General features: G+C 37.7%; 1 protein-coding gene across 3 annotated transcripts in view; it reads left to right on the top strand.

Moving 5' to 3' along the window:
* Positions 1-20,152, top strand: part of aralar1 (calcium-binding mitochondrial carrier protein aralar1) — a 404,690-nt gene that overhangs the window by 265,539 nt on the left and 118,999 nt on the right. For all 3 annotated transcript variants that reach the window (XM_067143121.2, XM_067143122.2, XM_067143123.2), the window contains one exon: positions 2,414-2,554. In XM_067143121.2, the coding sequence (XP_066999222.1) occupies positions 2,414-2,554 (141 nt within the window). The remainder of the gene's footprint in view (positions 1-2,413; positions 2,555-20,152) is intronic.

The following is a 20,152-nucleotide window of genomic DNA, read 5'->3' as shown; positions in this document are numbered from 1 at the left end:
CATATTCACTTGCAATGAATTGAGAGATTTACCCTTGCTATCCTTTTTTTGTATGCCATTTACCTCTCGGCAGCTACTTTTTGTATCACTCATTACTGGTGGAGATTTTTGACCTGATGTTTCATGTACTGGTATTTTATGAATAGGAGAATAACATACCCGAGTTTGACTACTTGCTAAACTATCTTTGATAATGGTTTGATTTGGTGACCAATCTGATTCAGTCACAGATGCTAGTTTTGGTTTACATGGCCTATTAAAATTCATAACATTTTCTAGTTAACTGAGCCATTAGTTTTCCTGGTGGGTATTATAACCTAAGGGAGTTGCATTTTTCAAAGTACATATCTTATGATTAATAAAATCGAGAATAATATTAGCAATCTTTCGTTTACCTGAATTGTTTAGATTGAGGCCATGTTTTGTGTATCAGTGGCTCTCAAAACTGCTGCATTCAATAACCTGAGTATTACGAAAATGTTTACAAATTTTAACAATATCTGTATTGACTTTGTCCACTTCAATGTTTACACACAAGTGTCTACTCAAATCATGCCTGTGCGTCACGTTCACTACAAAGACGTTAGTGTGAGTCAGCTTCCCTAGTGTACACTTAAGTTGTGAGCTTACATTCTTGGCGCCGTCGTGAGCTGCGTCGTTCGTACCACCGATGATAAGCACTGCATCGCTGCTCCCGAAGTTCCTAGTTGCTTCTTCTACGTTTTCCAGGACATTGCTGATAGAAGCTCCTGGATATATTTCTTTGGTTGCGGCTATATTCTCGTCGTCTATCACTCCTGCAATTCCCCTTCCTTGGCTATCGCCAAACACAGCTACCTTTGCTGATTTAGGCCTAGCTGGGTCTTCATTCTGAAATCTAGGCCTAATTTTTTAATGGCAGCGGTTCGCGATGATTTGGTATCACGTGCGCGATCACTTTCTTCTAGAATGAAATTATTTAGGGCAGAAAAACTATTTCTGTTGTGTATTTCCAGAAATTTAGCTGTAGATTTCTTCTTAGAGCCAACGAACCATGAACTGCTTGACACCACATGCTCAAGTTTGTTACTGGTACCGATATATCACTTGAAGAAGGGTCAGTCTCGAAATCTAGCGATCGCAGTGCAAGTATGCACCACACTAGTTGGTAACCTTCATGTAATTATATTCCTAATCCATAGGTAAGCTATCAACTCTTACAAAACAAAATTTATTATTCTTGTAAGTCTATAGGCTATCACGCGCAACAAATATTTGTTACCCTTCACTGTATCACTCAACATAGAATTAATTTGTAACTTCTGAATGGAATGTTAAATACAAGCACAAACAGGCTTACCAGATTATTTGGTTATACCACTGAAAACCAGCAAGTAAGACTGAACTTTCCTGAGGCTAACGGTTTGTCCCCTGAAGGTGTAATTTTTCCTGTAAAGTTCAGGAATTTAAGGCCTTTTCCTGTTTTTGCACAACTTTCCACGACCTGCCTCGTATGGCAAGGCCTTTTATCTATGCTGGAAATCACATTCTTTTCACAAGGGATGACAAAGGGAAAGGAAAAATACGATCTTACTAAGTGGTAAAAGCAAAGATTTGCGACATGGTAAGTGGGGTATTTAATAAATAGGATTTCAAATTTATGACGCACTAAGTGAGAAAACATCTTAATAAAGAATGCACTAACAAGGTTTTGCTGTATGTAATAACATCCATTTGATGTTGCTGCTACAATCTCTCTGCAAAAGTATGTATTATTATGGGAGCATCAATATATGTCAAGCATACAACATCAAGCAACAACACCCGGGCTACTGGAGTGGGACATTGTTGATGATGATGATGATGATAACAACAACGACAACATCTAGCCATTCATTTGAAAATTTTAGATCCCTGTATTGCATTTAAGTATTTTGTTCACTGTGCCTTAAAATACAAATTTTCAAACTTGTAAGTGCCATGTGTGTTTGTGACAGTGTAAATTAGTGTAAGTAAATGATTTGATGAATTACGGATTTGGACTGTGGACAGTATTACAGTAGAAAGGAATCTTTAGTTTGACTACAAGTACTATCCAACAAGAGTTAAAAGTGTGACATGAATTTGAGTAACTATTTTCTTCTTCTTCACCTTTTTTTTTTTTCACCTGCCCAGATTTAATTTGTTTGCATTTTGTGTTTAGTACAGGATGTATTTTACTTGATATCAAGTTCAATGTTTCATAAAAAAAAACATTCAGCTTCAAATTCCTCATACATTGTAAGCTATGTTATTCACTATATAACATATTAATTTAACGGCATTCATACATTATTTCCAAAGTAGCAAAACTTTTAGATGGTATTTTAGGATTTCTTAAAGGCAATTCTTTTTGATGTGTTTGCTGTTAATGTCTATTATCCTCTGTCTTCAGGCTGGTGCTTCACAAGTGGTGTTCACAAATCCTTTGGAGATTGTCAAAATCCGCCTTCAAGTTGCTGGAGAGATTGCTAGTGGTGCAAAAATCAGTGCCTTATCTGTTGTCAAAGAACTTGGATTGTTTGGATTATATAAGGTAATAGACGACAACGACTACTGCTACTACTACTACTACTACTACTACTACTACTGCTGCTGCTGCTACTACTACTACTACTACTACTCAGATTCTGTATTTCTGCTCAAAGTTTGCCAAATCATTCTGCTCTGTATTTGTGATCCAATCCACCTTTGACACTCTTTAGTAACACTACGCTTTAAAGGCTCCTATAGTAAAACCTTGTTAATATATTTCTGCAAGGGACAAGGAAAAATACGTTAAGTGAGAAAACATACTACTGATTATACGAATAAAAACTATCCAACAGGGGTATGGTACCCCACACTAGATAAGTTTTTCCGGCATGAGAGTATTTTTAAGCGATAAATTTCATAGTTGAGCCCGTATTGATGGATATGATTTACTTTTTACAAAAAAACTTTAGTTTATTGTCCACTTGGTTTTTGTACTTGGTTTTTGTTAAAAGTATGAGGGCATTTTACATCATGTATCTGCAGGTACAGTGAAATCTATATCTACTACTACTACTACTACTACTATGACTACTGCTGCTGCTACTATTACTACTACTACTACTACTACTACTCAGATTCTGTATTTCTGCTCAAAGTTTGCCAAATCATTCTGCTCTATATTTGTGATCCAATCCACCTTTGACACTCTTTAGTAACACTACGCTTTAAAGGCTCCTATAGTATTAAGTATTAAAGGGTAAGAAAAACACGAGAGAACAAATATGAAAACATTTTTTGCTGGGGGCTTATAAAATAACAACAGTGCACTGAAAGGTGTGTAAAACACCAGACAATAAATGTGGAAACATGTGCATGGGAGCCAATAAAAATATCCAAGTAATAGCAGACTATACTCTTTCTAAAACAAATGTTAGTAGAAGCCTTTTCTTTTGGACCAGTGGGAATTATTAAACATTATTTTCTGGTTACACTCACAGACAATGTATTTGAGGTTACAGTATACTCGACCATGTGTGACTGCCAGTAATGACACTGGCCACCATTTTGAATCTGATTAAACTTTGAGCAACCCGAGTGTTTGAGTCAAAACTCGAAGGTGCGAGTTTCAATATTCGCGACCTCTGTGCACTTAAAGATGCAGATTCCAGATCACTTTCTACAGATTTTAACTTTGTCTTCATTAGTAAGGAATTTCACCACTTTTTCCATATCCAGAACTAGGCTATCACAAGACAAATATGCACCATGCCAGTCAACTTCACATGATTATGTTCCTAATCCAGATTTAGGCTTTTATGTGATAAATATTCACTACACTTCACTTTACCACAAAATACGTTTCTAACTTCTGAATGGAATGCAAAATACAAGCACAAATAGGCTCGGTGTGTTATTCAGCAATCTCGCTGCTAACCGGCAAGCAAAACTGAACATTCCTGAGGCTAACAGTTTGCTATCCAAAAGTGCAACTTATCCGTGAAGGTCAGGAATTCAAGCCCTCGTCCCGTATTCACACAACTGTGGCGACGGCTCTGACCCCAGTTGGAAATCGCTTTTCTTTCACAAGGGACGACAAATAACATTTTCAGGGCTAGAAAAAATGTGATCGCACGAAGCGGTAATAGCAAAAATTTGTGATACACTAAGTGAGATATTTTTATATAAATTTAATATGATGGGAATCGGGACTTCGAATTTACAATGTGCTAAGCAGGGAAACGTGTTAATGAGGAACGAACTAACGAGGTTTCACTGTATTCTCTTTCATGCTGTACAAGTTATTATCCATGTTTCATCTCCATACAATATCATGCTCCTCACAAAAACTCTTCAGAAACATCTTTCTAATCTGCACACCTATGTATGAGGTGAGCAAAATGCATTTTCTTCCTAGCTCTAGTCTACAGATTTATGTCCTTCTTACTTCTGCCGTTACTTGCTATTATCATATTTACTTGCAAAGTTAACATACTTTTTTGACAAAAAATACAGGCGAAAAATTTGAGTGCGTAAATTATTCAAGGGATTCAGATACACAAAATTACTATTTACTGTTCAGTTACATTTCAAAGATACATCAAATATACTATACACAAAATTGGTTCAACTCTTTTGCAGCTATTGTCATTTGGCATAAAATCACAGCATAAAATTTCTTCTGAACAGTCCAATAAGAGTATATCAGGCGAGCTGGACATCTGGGTTTGAAGTACGGACACTGGAAAATATTCTTCCCTTTATGACCTGATAATTTGACCTGAAGTGAAATAACTATGAATTACCATTTTCCCCGCATAATCGTGGCCACCACGAAATTGTCGCATCTTTTATTTTCAATTAAAAATATTCTAAATTTCATCACATAATCATCGCATGTTCAAATTTTGTTCCTCAAGCCGCTTGAAAGGTAAATGGAACTGCAGTGTAAATTGCATATGAAAGTGCAGGTCAAGTACGTATGTGGCCTATGGGGAGTTTAGTCACAGTCACTTTTGTGACATGTCGGTACAACTTTTTGCCATCGACAACGCGGAGACTACTTCCGAGGACTGAGATCTCGCCATGTTGATCAGATGGTTCACGTGACGCCAGACGAAGATGCCGCTCCAGCTGATGAATGCGCATCTAGAACAGCTTGCGTTTTAATTTCTGCCAGTCGTCCATCAACATATCACTCACTGAAAATTTTCTTTCCACAGCTGTGCTTCCGTGCTGTTCAGCGAAGGCAATTACGTTTAGCTTGAAGCCCACAGAACAGTTTCTGTAATTAGCCATGATCACAAATAAATGTTTCACATGTTAAATTTGTTGCTAAGTACATTACTGTCAGTAACTGTTCAGTATTATTATATTTTTTAAAAATATATATATTTCTACAAACACACCAGAAACAAAATGAAACTTAAATTCTCATGCACATATGTCTACTGTAATCACGTCACTCTCAAACAAATACCTGCATCTGTACATTCCAGAGCAGTTGATACTTCCGCAAGAGTACCTAATAAACACAAAACGGGAAAAACTTACATACTCTCAGGACATGGAGACGCTCACTTGAGGTGAACTACAAGGGTTGCAAGCAGAGGTGTACCTACTCATAAATTTCCTAATACTGGGATGTTCAATTATGCTTTATAGAGGATCACAAGAATGTGGCCCTTGGTGGCTGATTACATGACAATATTATGAAAAAAGGGTACATTCATTTCAATGTTTACCAGTGATAAGAACAAATATTAACTTTTTGATGCATCAGATTCTCAGTGACTCACTTTGCCACCATTTGCCTGTGCATGCTGATACCAGTGTATGCTGTTGCAAGGCTTTGAAAGCCTTACTAAAAACAAGTGTGCATGGTGCCAGTATTTTCCGGCAACATTGCCAACAAGTGATAACTTAAAGACTTACATATTTCAAATGAGAACTCATATCACTGGTAAATAAATTGTATATTGTCTCGTGACCATGTTTTCAAACTACAGATCTTGCTGCTTTTCTTCGGACTTTTGTCCAGTTCTCGAATCAAGTAATCCTTGTGAGGATCCCATAAACTATACTCTAATTGCCATGCGTTGTACATATACCGTTATCTATCTATCTATCTATCTATCTGTCTATTTATTTATATGTTTGATTTGGACTATTTTAATTTTGATGTATTTGACGTGATTGAAGACTGATTATTAAAATCAGTCAAAGGCATGTTGACAATTGAGCTGCAGTGAGAATTGATGGTAGAATGAGATCTTGGTTCTTGGTACTTACAGGGGTTAGACAAGGCTGTAATCTTTCACCTTTGTTGTTCGTAGTTTACATGGATCATCTGCTAAAAGGTATAAAGTGGCAGGGAGGGATTCAGTTAGGTGGAAATGTAGTAGGCAGCCTGGCCTATGCCGACGACTTGATCTTAATGGCAGATTATGCCAAAAGCCTGCAGTCTAATATCTTGGAACTTGAAAACAGATGCAATGAGTATGATGTGAAAATTAGCCTTTCCAAAACTAAATTGATGTCGGTAGGTAAGAAATCCAAGAGAATTGAATGTCAGATTGGTGATACAAAGCTGCAACAGATAGATAATTTCAAGTATTTAGGATGTGTGTTCTTTCAGGATGGTTAATATACTGAGATTGAATCAAGGTGCAGTAAAGCTAATGCACTGAGCTCACAGTTGTGATCAACAGTATTCTGTAGGAAGGAAGTCAGCTCCTGGACGAAACTATCTTTACATTGGTCTGTTTTCAGACTAATTTTGCTTTACGGGAGTGAAAGCAGGGTGGACTCAGGATATCTTATTCATAAGTTAGAAGTAACAGGCATGAAAGTAGCGAGAATGTTTGCTAGTACAAACACGTGGGAACAGTGGCAGGAGGGTACTTGGAATGAGGAGATAAAGGCTAAGTTAGGAACGAACTCGATGGATGAAGCAGTACGCATAAACCGGCTTCAGTGGTGGAGTCATGTGAGGCGCATGGACGAGGATAGGATACCTAGGAGAATAATGGACTTTATTATGGAGGGTAAGAGAAGTAGAGGAGACCAAGATGACAATGGTTAGACTCAGTTTCTAATGATTTAAAGATAAGAGGTGTAGAACTAAATGAGGCCACAGCACTAGTTGCAAATAGAGGATTGTGGCGATGATTAGAAAATTCATAGAGGGTTGCAGACTGAACGCTGAAAGGCATAACGGTCTATAATGATGTATGTTATGTATGTATGTATGTATGTACATATGAGAATATTACATACACCTTAAACGTGTATCAAATAAAATTTAGATATATATTCATTTTTTGGGTAATACAAATATTGATATTAAAAAATTCTTCGTGTAATGGTCGCATCCTACTATATATATATATATATTATTTTTTTTGCAATTGGCTTTACATCGCACCGACACAGATAGGTCTTATGGCGATAAAGGGAAAGGAAAGGCCTAGGATTGGGAAGGAAGCGGCCGTGGCCTTAATTAACGTACAGCCCCAGCATTTGCCTGTTGTGAAAATGGGAAATCGTGGAAAACCATCTTCAGGGCTGCCGACAGTGGGTTTCGAATGCATTATCTCCCGGATGCAATCTCACAGCCGTGCGCTCCTAACCGCATGGCCAACTCGCTCGGTCCCTACTATTTTGAAAATTTTGGTGTAAAAAGTGTGACGATATTGTGGTGAAATATGGTAACTAAAGCAACAATCATGTAAGTAATAATGACATACCGGTAAAAAAAAGAACTTTATCTTTTACAGGCTACATCCTTAAATGTCACCACCGGCACTGCAGAAAGAATTGCTACTGCGATCACTGCTCATAGCTCGCATCTCTCTACAGGGTGGCCCACTTAAACCTTTCACCGCAGATATATCTGGAACAGCAAGAGATATTGAAAAATGACTTTTACGGGCATGAAGGCAGGGAATGGGCTAATTAAAGTAAATACTATGAGCCAGTCAAAAACGTAGTATTTTTTTCATAAAGTTACAGTTTTTCAAATGGACACCCTGTATTATTTCTTGCGCAGTCGTTAACATGAAAAATCACATAAGTAGTGGCGTTTGTTTCATCGCAATAGGTCAATTACATCCCGAGATATTGCAGTGTGAAGTTGACGCTTGAGATAAAAGAAACGTGCAGCAGTTGCACATCTCAAGAGTCAAGCACGAACCTCACGTGCCTCTAATCGCGATGTGATTAACGTACTACGATGTGACAAGCACTGTACTTAATGCTATTCTATCTAAAGTCGGATGGCTCTTCTCAACATACAGTTTACACACTAACTGGAATAACCTTGCCATGCTGGTTTCTCGTAAGGCCATCTTCTTGTTCTGTATTTTCATATTTCTCTCGTAGAAATGCAGTGTAGTTGCTTGTTCTTTTTCTCGTATTTACTATGGACAATTCAATTCGTCCAGCTCGTTTTCAAATATGCAGCCGGCAAGATTGACTTTGATCCCCTGCACTGAACATGACCTACTTCAATCAGTCCTTGAAGAGTAGTTACACATTTTGTGCAGTGTTTGTAACTACTGCCACTAAACGATCCCCTTCAGTTTTGTCGGTATTCAAAGTGTCTAATACAACATTGACGCAATTTGCACTATTGGCAAAATCTAGAACAACAGAGGCAACCAGGTGGGTGTTCATTTCAATTGATGGTACTGATGGACGAAGTGGGGTGTTAAAAACCCACCTACCATTCTTGTCAGTTGTTTTGTCATAATATAGTAGAAACACGTCTTTGTTTTTTTAGCTCTTCTGTAATGTCCTCCCACCTTCTTTCAACAATCATGGAGATGTGTAACTGACGGATCTGATTTACTGATGGTAATCTCCACTTCTGCGAACGTACTTATTAAGGCAAGTATGGATAGCAGAATTGTCTAGTTTCTCTACTGGTATGTTAGATTTCATGAATGCAGTAGTAGTGTCCAAAATAAACTTGTCTTTCGAATCTTTCACACGACTAGCATTTGATAATGTTTCTTTCAATGTGGCCACTCGAGGAACACTAACTTCAAGATGCAAAGTTTCTCAATGTTTTGAATGCTTTTTCGATTACAATGTTTGTCTAAAGCATCTTTCCTGCAATAATCTTACCAACAATCACAATATTTGCACATAAGAATGCCACAAGAAATTATAAATCCTTCATTATTATATTCTTTAAGTCTATCCACGGCAGAAACTGCTACAGTCTGCATTTAACCCAGTTTTGCAATGCCCAGTAACAAACACTGTTATCACATGGTTGCTTGTAGTCACATGAAAGTATAAAGTCATAAACACACGCAAAATTTATTTCTGAATTCCTAATATTCAAATAACCCATTGTTGGATACTGTCAAGACCCCTTTGTAATTCTGAGCAATCCTCAGTGTTATCTATTTCCTTATAAACAATTATATCATCTGCATTCAACCTTATTTTTGATGTCATATTGTTCCCTGAATCATTTGCATATATTAAGAAAAGTAATGGACCGATTATACTACCCTGTGCTATTCCCTTCCAAACTTTCTCTTCCTCTGATACATGATTACCTACTTTGACTTTCTGAACTTTTGAATGTAGAAATATTCTTCTCCAACTTATAACTCTTATGTCCAATCCTATTCCCTCCAGTTTCTTTAATAATATTCCATGTTCCACTCTGTCAAATGCTTTGGAAAGGTCTGAACCACGGGGAGTATCACTAGCTTCACCCCAGGCGGTACGGTGTAAATTAAAGTCACAGCTATGCAATCCAACTGGCCTCCTGAATCCAACTGATTTGATATGTCCTGCTGAAATCCTACCATTTGTGCCTTTGCAAGAAAATTTCTTTTTAAATCCACATTGGCTCCTAATGACAGGCTGACTGGTCTGTAGTTCTCAGGTTTCCTTTCATCACCCTTTCCTTTATAAATTGGTATTATTATAGGTTTCTTCCATTCTTTTGGTATTACACTATTATTTATGACATAGTCAAAGAGAAATTTTAAATAAGGCACTATATACCACCTCATTGTCTTTAACACGTTGAGTGCCGAGCCGATTGTAGCACACTATTCCACTGGTGCCAGGCATGTTTTTGAATAGTATTTCACTGGTGCCAAAGCAATTGTACACGTTGTAGGCTGTTTATATAATATTGGGATGTATTTATATGATGTACTAAGTTAATTTTATCTCACCATACCAAGGTCATGTGTGACGCCACATGGTCTCACAGAAATTTTTTGACATGGAATGTACAATATGAATTTCAAATATGTGATATTTATTTGCTAATTCATATTAACGCAACATTTATGAAAACCTATTAAAATGCAAAACAACTACTTATATTACATTACATATTGTTGTGAACAGTTTTCTGATAACTCGAAACAATGAAAATATGAGTCTCGGCACGATTGGCAGGCAGGGACACTCGCATTGCAACATAAGCATTAGTTTTTAAACAACAATTAACCTTCAGTCACTCTTTGTTGTGAAATGATTCAAAGCACTTCAGACAAAGGAAAGGTGTGTCAGGAAAGGTTGTGCAAACAGTTGACACACGTTTTGCGGCAGAAGCAGCAGCCTTTCTGCCCATGACCTTGCATAGTTGCTGATAGCATCTTCGACACCGACCTCGAGCTTTCCTGCAATATTGAAAGGAAGAAATAACAAATAATTTTATAATTAGTATTGACATCCTTCAGAAGTGCAAAAATGTTGAACTTGATAACACTTACCTGGTACTTTTCTGTCCTTCCGTCTTGTTGGCTTCCCCAAGGTAGTGGTTCTCTCTCTTAGGAGTACGTCTAACAGGTTGTTAGTTAGACAAGGTAGAGTGTTGACCACGTTCCTTCGAAACTCCGCAAGAGACATTTTCCGATGTCCAGTAACCCGCGTCTTATTGTACAGAAGCAGTGCATTTACAATGGCAGTACCAAACATAATGTCATCTACAACTTTGTGGTACCATCGGATGGTTTTCCTCATTGCAGTATGATACGAAGAAAGTGTGTCTGCAATATCTATTCCTCCTTTCATTTTATTGTACGTTATTACCATTTTCGGTTTAACCACATCTTTGTGTTTCCTGTTCTTTTTGCCCATAGCAATTACATCGTTAGAAAATTTGGTTGACATAATCAGTACGTCCCTCTGATCTCTCCACTTCATCACTGTCAATCCATTTCCATTCTCCATTGCAATGAGTTCTCCCTTTTTAAGCTTTGCATGTACAACATCCTTTGGTAAACCTTTTCGATTTTTCCTAAGTGTGCCAATAAAATGTGTCTTACGATCCAGTAGCACCTCAGCTAACTCAATTAATTGATGAGTAATAATTGTCGGTGCAGAGAAAGCGACCACTTTCCAGATACGGGTCCATAAGTTGCATTACAACTTGAGTAGCCATACTCAGTGTATTCTGAGCATTCAGTGTACCTTTACCAGCGTACACTTTAGTTTTGTAGGTGTAGCCCGTGTCGTCGCACAGCTTAAATTGTTTAACACTGTACCTGTGTGCCTTAATCAGGAATGATAAACGACCCCTCCACGGAATCATTGATTCATCAATTACGAGGTTTTCACCTGGAGTTTTGACACTCTTGAAGTTCATATGCATTATACCTAACAGTGGCTGAATCTTGTGCAACTTTCCAGCTGAAGCATCATTGGGACCAAAGTGCCAGAATCGAAGTAGTAACTGAAAACGATTTCTTGGCATTGCCTTACCAGCTACACTATTTCCATATGCAGAAAACTGGCTCCAGGAATTTGATAATGAAGGCATTCTTACAAGACCCATCCACAATCTCAAATCTATAAAAACTTTCATTTCCTCCTTTGTAGCATCTACCCACTCCTTCAAACGACTAGACCGCTTAATATGCATAGACCTAGTGTTTGATTTGCATTGATATTAGTTTGTAGTACCATTATATCAAGAACTTCGTCTGTTAGGAACAGTCGGTAAAACTCATATGGTGTGGCTGTAGAAGTATCAATTTGAAGATTTGATGCTCATGGCTTGTAAACAGAATATCTTTCTGTGCCCCAACACAAGGACCCTAGACATCATTGTTCACATGATTGTCTGCACCATTTGCACCGGCACCGTCCCCACCTATATCACTATCAGTATCGCCATCGTCTTCCGCATCGCTCCATACATCCGTCATGTTGTCACTGTCACTGCACTCATCATCACTAGCGTTATATTCACTGCCATCAACACTTACATCTTCCTCTCCATCAGAATCCATCAGTAATTCACAAATTCACTAATTCTCTTCTTTGCAAGTCGCTTACCATTTCTACTAAGATTATTACCAATATCTTCCATTTTTTTATATTTTTGCACAACTATACAAACTGAGTGATAATACGTACGTAAACGAGGAATAAACAATGCCTGGCGCGCTTTCACCTGTGACAACGACCACTGGCCAGTCAGTAACTTCGGAAGAATACTGTGGCGCCACATGGTGGCACACAAGAAAAATACATAGCTGGAATAGACCCTGAAGTTTGCTCTTCACGTAATACCAATTTTACGCGCATAGATATCACAGCTAATTATCTATGGCGCATCACCTGAAACTCTACTGTGCCGCCATATGGCGTCACGCCAACTCTGATTTCAAGAACGGTGTGCCGCCATATGGCGTCACGGCATCTCAAATTTGACGACCACCGTGGCGCCATAATTATGGTGGCACGTGGCACCCAACGTGTTAATACCTCCCCAGTAATTTTATCACTCCATGCTGCTTTTCCTTGCTGAAGTACTTGAATTTCTCTGAAAATATCCTCATTTGTGAATGAGAAGCTTCTTGTTTCCTTATGTGTCTCACCCTCTCCATCTTCTGTTTCGGTTTCCATCTCATCACAATCTTCTACTGAATCTTTGAATTCCCTGCTAAATAGATTTGCTTTCTCAATATCTGTTAAAAAGTGTTCACAGTCTTCTCCCACCATTGTGGGAATTTTGATTTCTTTTCCCTTTTGATTCCTAATATATGAATAAAGCTTTTTTCCATTTCCCTTTGTTGTCATTACTCTCTTGAAGTATGCCATTCATGTAATTCTATTTTGCTTCCTTTTTCAATCTATCAAGTTTCTGCATTAGCTGTATTCTAGTTTCTGTACTGTCCTTAGCCTTTTTGATTTTCCTGTTTACTATTCTACACTTTCTTTTTAATGTTCTTATTTCCCTTGTAGGATAAACAGGGTCTGCGGTCATTTTACCCTTCTTAACTGGTACAAATCTCTTCTCTCCTTCCCAAATGATTCCTTTAAAGTTTGCCCAAAGTGTATCCACATTACTCCCTTCACTTATCCAACAACTGAATTGTGATTTAAGGTAAGTCACGAATTCATCAGCTTTAGTTTTTCTGTACAGTTTCTTGTCTTGGTTTGACCCTCCTATTAAGCCTTTTTGGTACCAATCCTACATCAATTATTACAGCCTAATGGTCACCTATTCCTTCAATTACCTCAGTTTTATCAACAATTTCCCATGGTTTAACCAAGAATACATCTAGTAAGTTATTGAGACGAGTGGGTGCTTGTACTACTTGTGTAAATCCTCCCTCCCAAATTAACTTATTTGCCAGTTTCTGTTCATGGGCTTCACTTGCAGCTCCATTTCATTCAACTTCAGGCAAGATTAGATCTCCCCCAATTATTACCATATCATTATTATTGTTTTTATGAATATATTATTTTCTCAAATATTTCCAGTTCTCTTTCCTCTCTTCCAGGCCTGTATATTTCTGTAATTCCCACCTTCTTCATCTCATCACAAACTAATTTTATCCCTAATATTTCATCTCTTTCACCAGTAAACCATTCATGTGAGCAATAAGTTTCCTTCACCAGAATAAATACCCCCCTCCCATTTTATCTCCTCGATCTCTACGATAGACTGTATACCCTTCTGGAAATACTTCCCTCTTACCCACCCCTTCTCTCAACCATGATTCCACTCCTATCACCACATCATTTTCATAAGATTCCATCAATCTACCAAATTTTAACTGCTTATTTACTACACTTTGACAGTTTACCAAGAGCAATCTGACTCCCTTCCTCCCTAAAACTTGACTGTTGCAATTGGGTAACTTGAAATTCCTTACTTTCCTGAGTTTCATTTTCTAGTTGACTGAGCCAGCTTGAAGTACAGCTGGCTGTTTCTACTAGTTTTCCTGGTAGATATTATATAACCCAAGGGAGTTGCCTTTTTTACAGTACATATCTCATGATTAATAAAATCGAAAACAATATTTGCAGTCTTTTGTTTACCTGAATTGTTTTGTGTAACAGTGTCTCTCAAAGCTGCCACATTCAATTACCTGATTATTATGAATATATTTACAAATTTTAACCATATCTGTATTAACTTTGTTCACTTCATTGTTTACACACGGGTCTCTACTCAAATCATGCCTCTGGGGCACGTTCACTAAAAAGATGTTAGTGTGAGTCAGCTTACCTAGTGTACATTTAAGAGAACTGACATTCTTGGCGTCATCGTGAGCTACGTCATTCGTCCCACCGATGATCACTACCGCATCACTACTTCAGAGATTTCTTGCTTCCTGCTCCGTGTTTTCCAGTACCTTTTTGAATGGGGTCCCAGGATAGATGACGACCAATGCTGCAATATCTTCATTGTTCATTTCCTTTGCAATTCCTCTTGCCTTGCTATCACCAATTATAAGAATGTTCGACACTTTCGCGAGTGCACTGTGTAGGATTTTAGGCCTAACTTAGCCACGTCTCATAATGGAGTTAGTGCTATCAGCTTGGCTGTTTCCCATACGGATAAGTCCTTGTGTATCGCTTACTTCCCTCAGAGCTGAAAATCTATTTCTGGTGTCAGTTAAAAAATTTTCTCTCTCCAACTGTACACTTTTTCTCCTAGAATCCAAAACAACCACGTGCTTGAATTTGCGGAGTGACCTGTGTTCTGAGTGTTTACTTTTGATTCCAGTAAAGTACCTTCTCCTTTAAGAACTCATTCTGCACTTTTAATGCTTGTAACCTGTTGCAATAAAGATAGAATTACAAGTACATTATCATTACCTCCATCCTCCAAAGAATGAGACTGCAGTGATTTGCTGACCATTGTAGGCGTAGGTTTGTTACCGCTATACAAATTGCACTCGCCACAGCTCACACAGGTCCATGTATCTTCATTTTCAGCATAACCAGCACTACATATACACTCAAAATGCTACCAAATTAAATACTTTTCACACTGGATACCATTCTTCAGTTGCTTCTTGTTTACACCACACTTATTCCCGATTATTTCACAAGAGAACCGGGAGCTACCTTCACTTACATCCTTCACTGACACTATCTTAAACATATCGTGCCTTTCTTGCTAAACCTTCTTCAGCAGCCCTCTTGATCTCATTCTTCACGACTGACTACTATTCATCTATTTTGTTTTCTTCACTCTTTTCATTTAGTCCTTGTACAACATATTCCTTGAAATAATCCCTCACACTCTTTTCTGTCAACTTGTCTAGATCCCATCTCCTTGCATTCTTTCCTTTCTTCAATTTCGCTAATTTCAGATGGCATTTTATGACCACAAAGTTGTAGTCAGAATCTACGTTTGCTCCTGGAAAGGTCTTGTAGTCCAGCACCTGGTTTCTGCATCTTTGCCTAACAATAACAAAGCCTATTTGATACTCTCCAGTGTCTCCAGTTATTAGTGTTTACAGCCATCATTTGTGATGTTTGAACAAAGTATTAGCAAGGACTAAATTATGATTAATGCAGAATTCTACTAGACAACTTCCCTCTTTCATTCCTTTGTCCCGTTCTGAATTCTTTTACTACAATACTTCCTTTTCCTTGGCCTGCCACTGCATTGTCTCCCATCACAATTGGATTCTCATCTCCTTTTACATATTGTATTAAATCTTCTCTCTCTTCACATTATTCTTCAGATTTCTACATAATCCGCATATAGATCTGCTCTGTTGTGGTGGGACTTGGCTTGGTGTCTGTCTTCACATTTGTAACCGTGATTGGGACAATTACGCTTACACATAATAATAATAATAATAATAATAATAATAATAATAATAATAATAATAATAATAATAATAATAATAATAATAATAATAATAAAATGCTACAGGATAACTCTGGATTGAGAATTGGCTACAAGAAAGACAAGTTAACAGTCAACTGTTTAGCCTTCGCAGACGACCTTACACTCCTGGCATCCAGTGTGGAGGAAGCTATCCATCAACTATCCTCTCTCGACCACATAGCAGCTAAAGTAGGGCTGAAGATCGCCATCAACAAAACACAGTTTATCACCAACATCAAAGATGCACCCAAATCAATCCCACTGGGGGACAAAACAGTACAAAGGACTAACTCCTTCAAATACCTAGGAGAATGGATAACCCCAAACATGAATGAAGATCAGGCCATGAACAGCAGATGCATCAAATTGGAAAATGCCTACCACCTATGTAAGAGTATGTACAAATCCAAATCCCTCTCCCTTAACCTCAAAATCAGGCATTACACTACTGTAGTGAGACCGTCAGTACTATACGCCTCAGAATGCCTAAACATGGTAAGAAAAGGGCAACTTAGAAAACTGGAGCTGAAGGAAAGGAAGATCCTGAGAAAAATCATGGGCCCCATTAAAGAAGAAGGCAAGTACAGAATCAGGCACAACAACGAACTGTACCAACAATTGGAGAGCATTACAACATCTATGAGGAAGAGGAGATTGAACTTCTACGGTCATGTCATGAGAATGGACAATCAGAGGCTCACCTCCAGAATCTTCCACACCATCTCTAGAGGGAAAGCGACTAATGCCAAGTGGGCAAGACTCGTCAGAAAAGACCTTCAAGAATTGGACATTGCTCTCAGTGAAATTTATGACAGGAATAGGTACAGAACGTTGATCAGAACATCAAACTCTCTCCAGTCACTAACAGAAAAAACAGTACGTCCAGGAGGAGGTGTGAAATGGACTCAGGAGCGAAAAGACATTCACAGTGCAAGAATGAAGGAGTACTGGTCAAAGAAGAAAGCTGCTAGAGATAAGAACCACGTGGTCCATAGCAGGCCCAAACGGAACTAAAAAAAAAAAAAAATTAATAATAATAGTCACTTAATAATATGAATAAGGAAATAGTAATATGACACAGTGGCGGTGAATTCACATCAAAACATGGAAACGTGACGAGTATCTTTCGATATGTAAACTTACATCAAATACTAGGGAACACTTACAGGCCTAAAAATGACAACTAAGAGAGGAGAGTGGAAAGTGCGAGGGCCCTACGAGGTCCATGGGAACGTATGGCGTTATGGGGGAGAAAAGACTTACATGAAACACCCTGTAGCTCAACTATATTAAAAATAACGACGAAAAATTACGAAACAAAGTTAAATCACAAAGCAGCTGATACTTAACGCTTTTGACAAACTGATACAATTACGAATTCAAAACCACAAATGAATGGATTGTTAAATAAAAAACAGGTGAAAAACTTAAAATTACCAACATCGGGAATCTAGGGCGAACTCAGACACGTTAAATTTAAAAATGACATAAAGAAAGGAAATACTGAAATACCAAAGTAATTAAATTAAATGAAACCAGAAAACAATGAGAAAAACATTGAAATAACACTTACCGCGGAAAGGCAGGGGTTCCCGAGGGAAACCCTCGAGCTTGCGTTCGCTAGGGCGGTCGGATGTAAAAGACGCCGAGCTCACGCATGATAATTCCGAAGCCGGCAGAAAGTCCGGAAATGGCCCGATCACAACCGACCAATGGGAAACAATTTCCACTAGATTTCCTAAATTTTCGCCAATAGAAAATCTTGTTATTCTAACGAATGAAATTGCATGACCATATATGGTCATATTAAGATAGTTAGCAACTTCTCGAGATTTCCTATTGCGACACCTATTTCACCACCCATAACCGCGCGTGCGGTACAGGCTGTTTCAAATTAAATGTTACCAAATTACATCATGATATTCAGATCACTTAATCACTCTTGCAATGTTAACAATCCAATCTTGAGGTTTTCTTAAATTACATTTTTACTAGTTACATAATTTTTGAATCAAAATACTTCTTGCATCTTGCAATGTTCATACCGTTCAATATTTCTTGCCTATTGCCTAAAAGAAAAATTATTACACACATATTTCAATACATAAAATAATTCCAGTAGAGTCCAGAGTTCCAGCCAAAAATGAAATCCCCTCAGACACTTTAAATAAAAACTTTAAAATTATATTTCCACTATTGCAGTTCTCCGTCTCACCACATACTACAACATTAATAATCCTTTCACTATGCTGATTGTAGTAGTTTACCTGCTACCCTATTTTCTTATTCATTATTAAGCCAACTCATGCATTTCCTTTTTTTATTTATTTTATGTTGATAATTCTGTAGTTGACTGATCTAAAATCTTGCTTTTACAGCCAACATATTTCACTTTTACCAACTACATACAAGTTTAGCCTATCCTTTTCCCTTTCCTGGTTCCCTAACCTAAAAAAAATATAAATTTCATTATGATTGATCCATATTGAACTGTGATTACAATAGTATTTAAATATTAATTATTATTGTCCACCTTTTCAATACAAATTGTACAATGTTTCACATTACTTTTACTTTCAGGGACTAGTTTCGACATAACTGTAGGTCATCATCAGCCTTAGAGCAAATCACACAAATATATCGAAAAAAATAAACAATGTATAGACACAAAGGTCTTAAAAAACTGTATGCACAGCTCATAGAATTAAAGTTGATACTGGTTACATAAAATAAAATTCTGCTGAAAGTTCAAGAAATTGAAGGCAGTGCAGTGTCAATGACATAAAAAATGATATATACATACCATGTATGAATTAAGGTAAGGTTCAAGAGATGCACTGCACTACGTTAAAAAGATGCTATTTGATAGAGATTCATAAAATGCTGGTGCGCTGCACTACATTAAAAAGTTGCTTTTGATAGACATCTTAAAGTGCTGGTAAGGATGATGAATAGAAGTTCAATTAAGGCTGGCTCCTTAACCCTTTCCCACCCTTAGCGCCTGGAAGCGCCCGCCTGTTCACTTTGCCTTCCGGTCCTTAGTGCCCTAAAGCGCCCAGCTGCATTATCTGCACACATCTGCGATCTGTGAGATAGTTTTGCGGGTTTTTTTGGCAGTGAAGTGTTTATAAGGCATTCATGAACACGCAGTACAATCTAGAAGGCTTAGGCAATAAAAGAAAAGTGATAATGTCTTGAAGTTGCGTAGGCAACTTCAGTGGTCTTGAACTTCCACGAGCACGGGTCAGCTGTTTCGTTCGTAAACATGGCGGGATTGAATATTGCGGATATTGAAACTGAGCCGAATATAAACGTAGAAAGTGACACAGAGTCGTTGGATAGGGGTGGAGGTGAATTTTTAGTGTGTGAATAACATATCAACGACTAACGAACCTCACTGACCATCAAACACCAGAGCATCAATTTGGATTTAGAAGGAAATGATGAACCTTATAGGGTGTAAAATATCTACAAAATGACGTTCTGGGTGGCTTAAGACACCCCAAAGGCAAATACTGTACAGTCTTCATAGACTTTACAAAGGCATTCGACATGTTGGTCAGGAAAATACTGATAAATAAACTGGACTCCATGACAGAAGTCAAGGCAATTGTAAACCTCATAGGAAATCTCCTATCCCAAAACAAAGTAGAGATAAATGATGGGAGAAGTACATCAAAAGAAATCCTTCAAAACAAATGGAGTACTCCAAAGTGACCCAATTAGTCCTCTCCTGTTTAACATTGCCACATCTGACACAGTAAAATCCATCGAAAATCTGAAATCGGTTTCACTCTTTATGTACGCTGATAATATGGTCCTAGGTTCACAGTAATTATTAAATTAATGTTGTAGTGGTCCACTTTTTCAGTACTATAATATGCAATTTTCTTGAATTACATTACTAAACTATGGACTAGTTTCGGCCTTGGCTGGCCATGTTCAGCCTTAATGTAATATATCTAATAACTAAACAAATGTACAAACACACAATTGACATAAAAACAAATGTACAAAAATACAATTGACGTTAATATC

Source organism: Anabrus simplex, chromosome 3 (assembly GCF_040414725.1).
Source record: "Anabrus simplex isolate iqAnaSimp1 chromosome 3, ASM4041472v1, whole genome shotgun sequence".
In the NCBI taxonomy this organism is placed as follows: Eukaryota; Metazoa; Arthropoda; class Insecta; order Orthoptera; family Tettigoniidae; genus Anabrus; species Anabrus simplex.
Note: the sequence above shows the minus strand (reverse complement) of the source record. Positions and strands in the feature narration are given on the sequence as shown.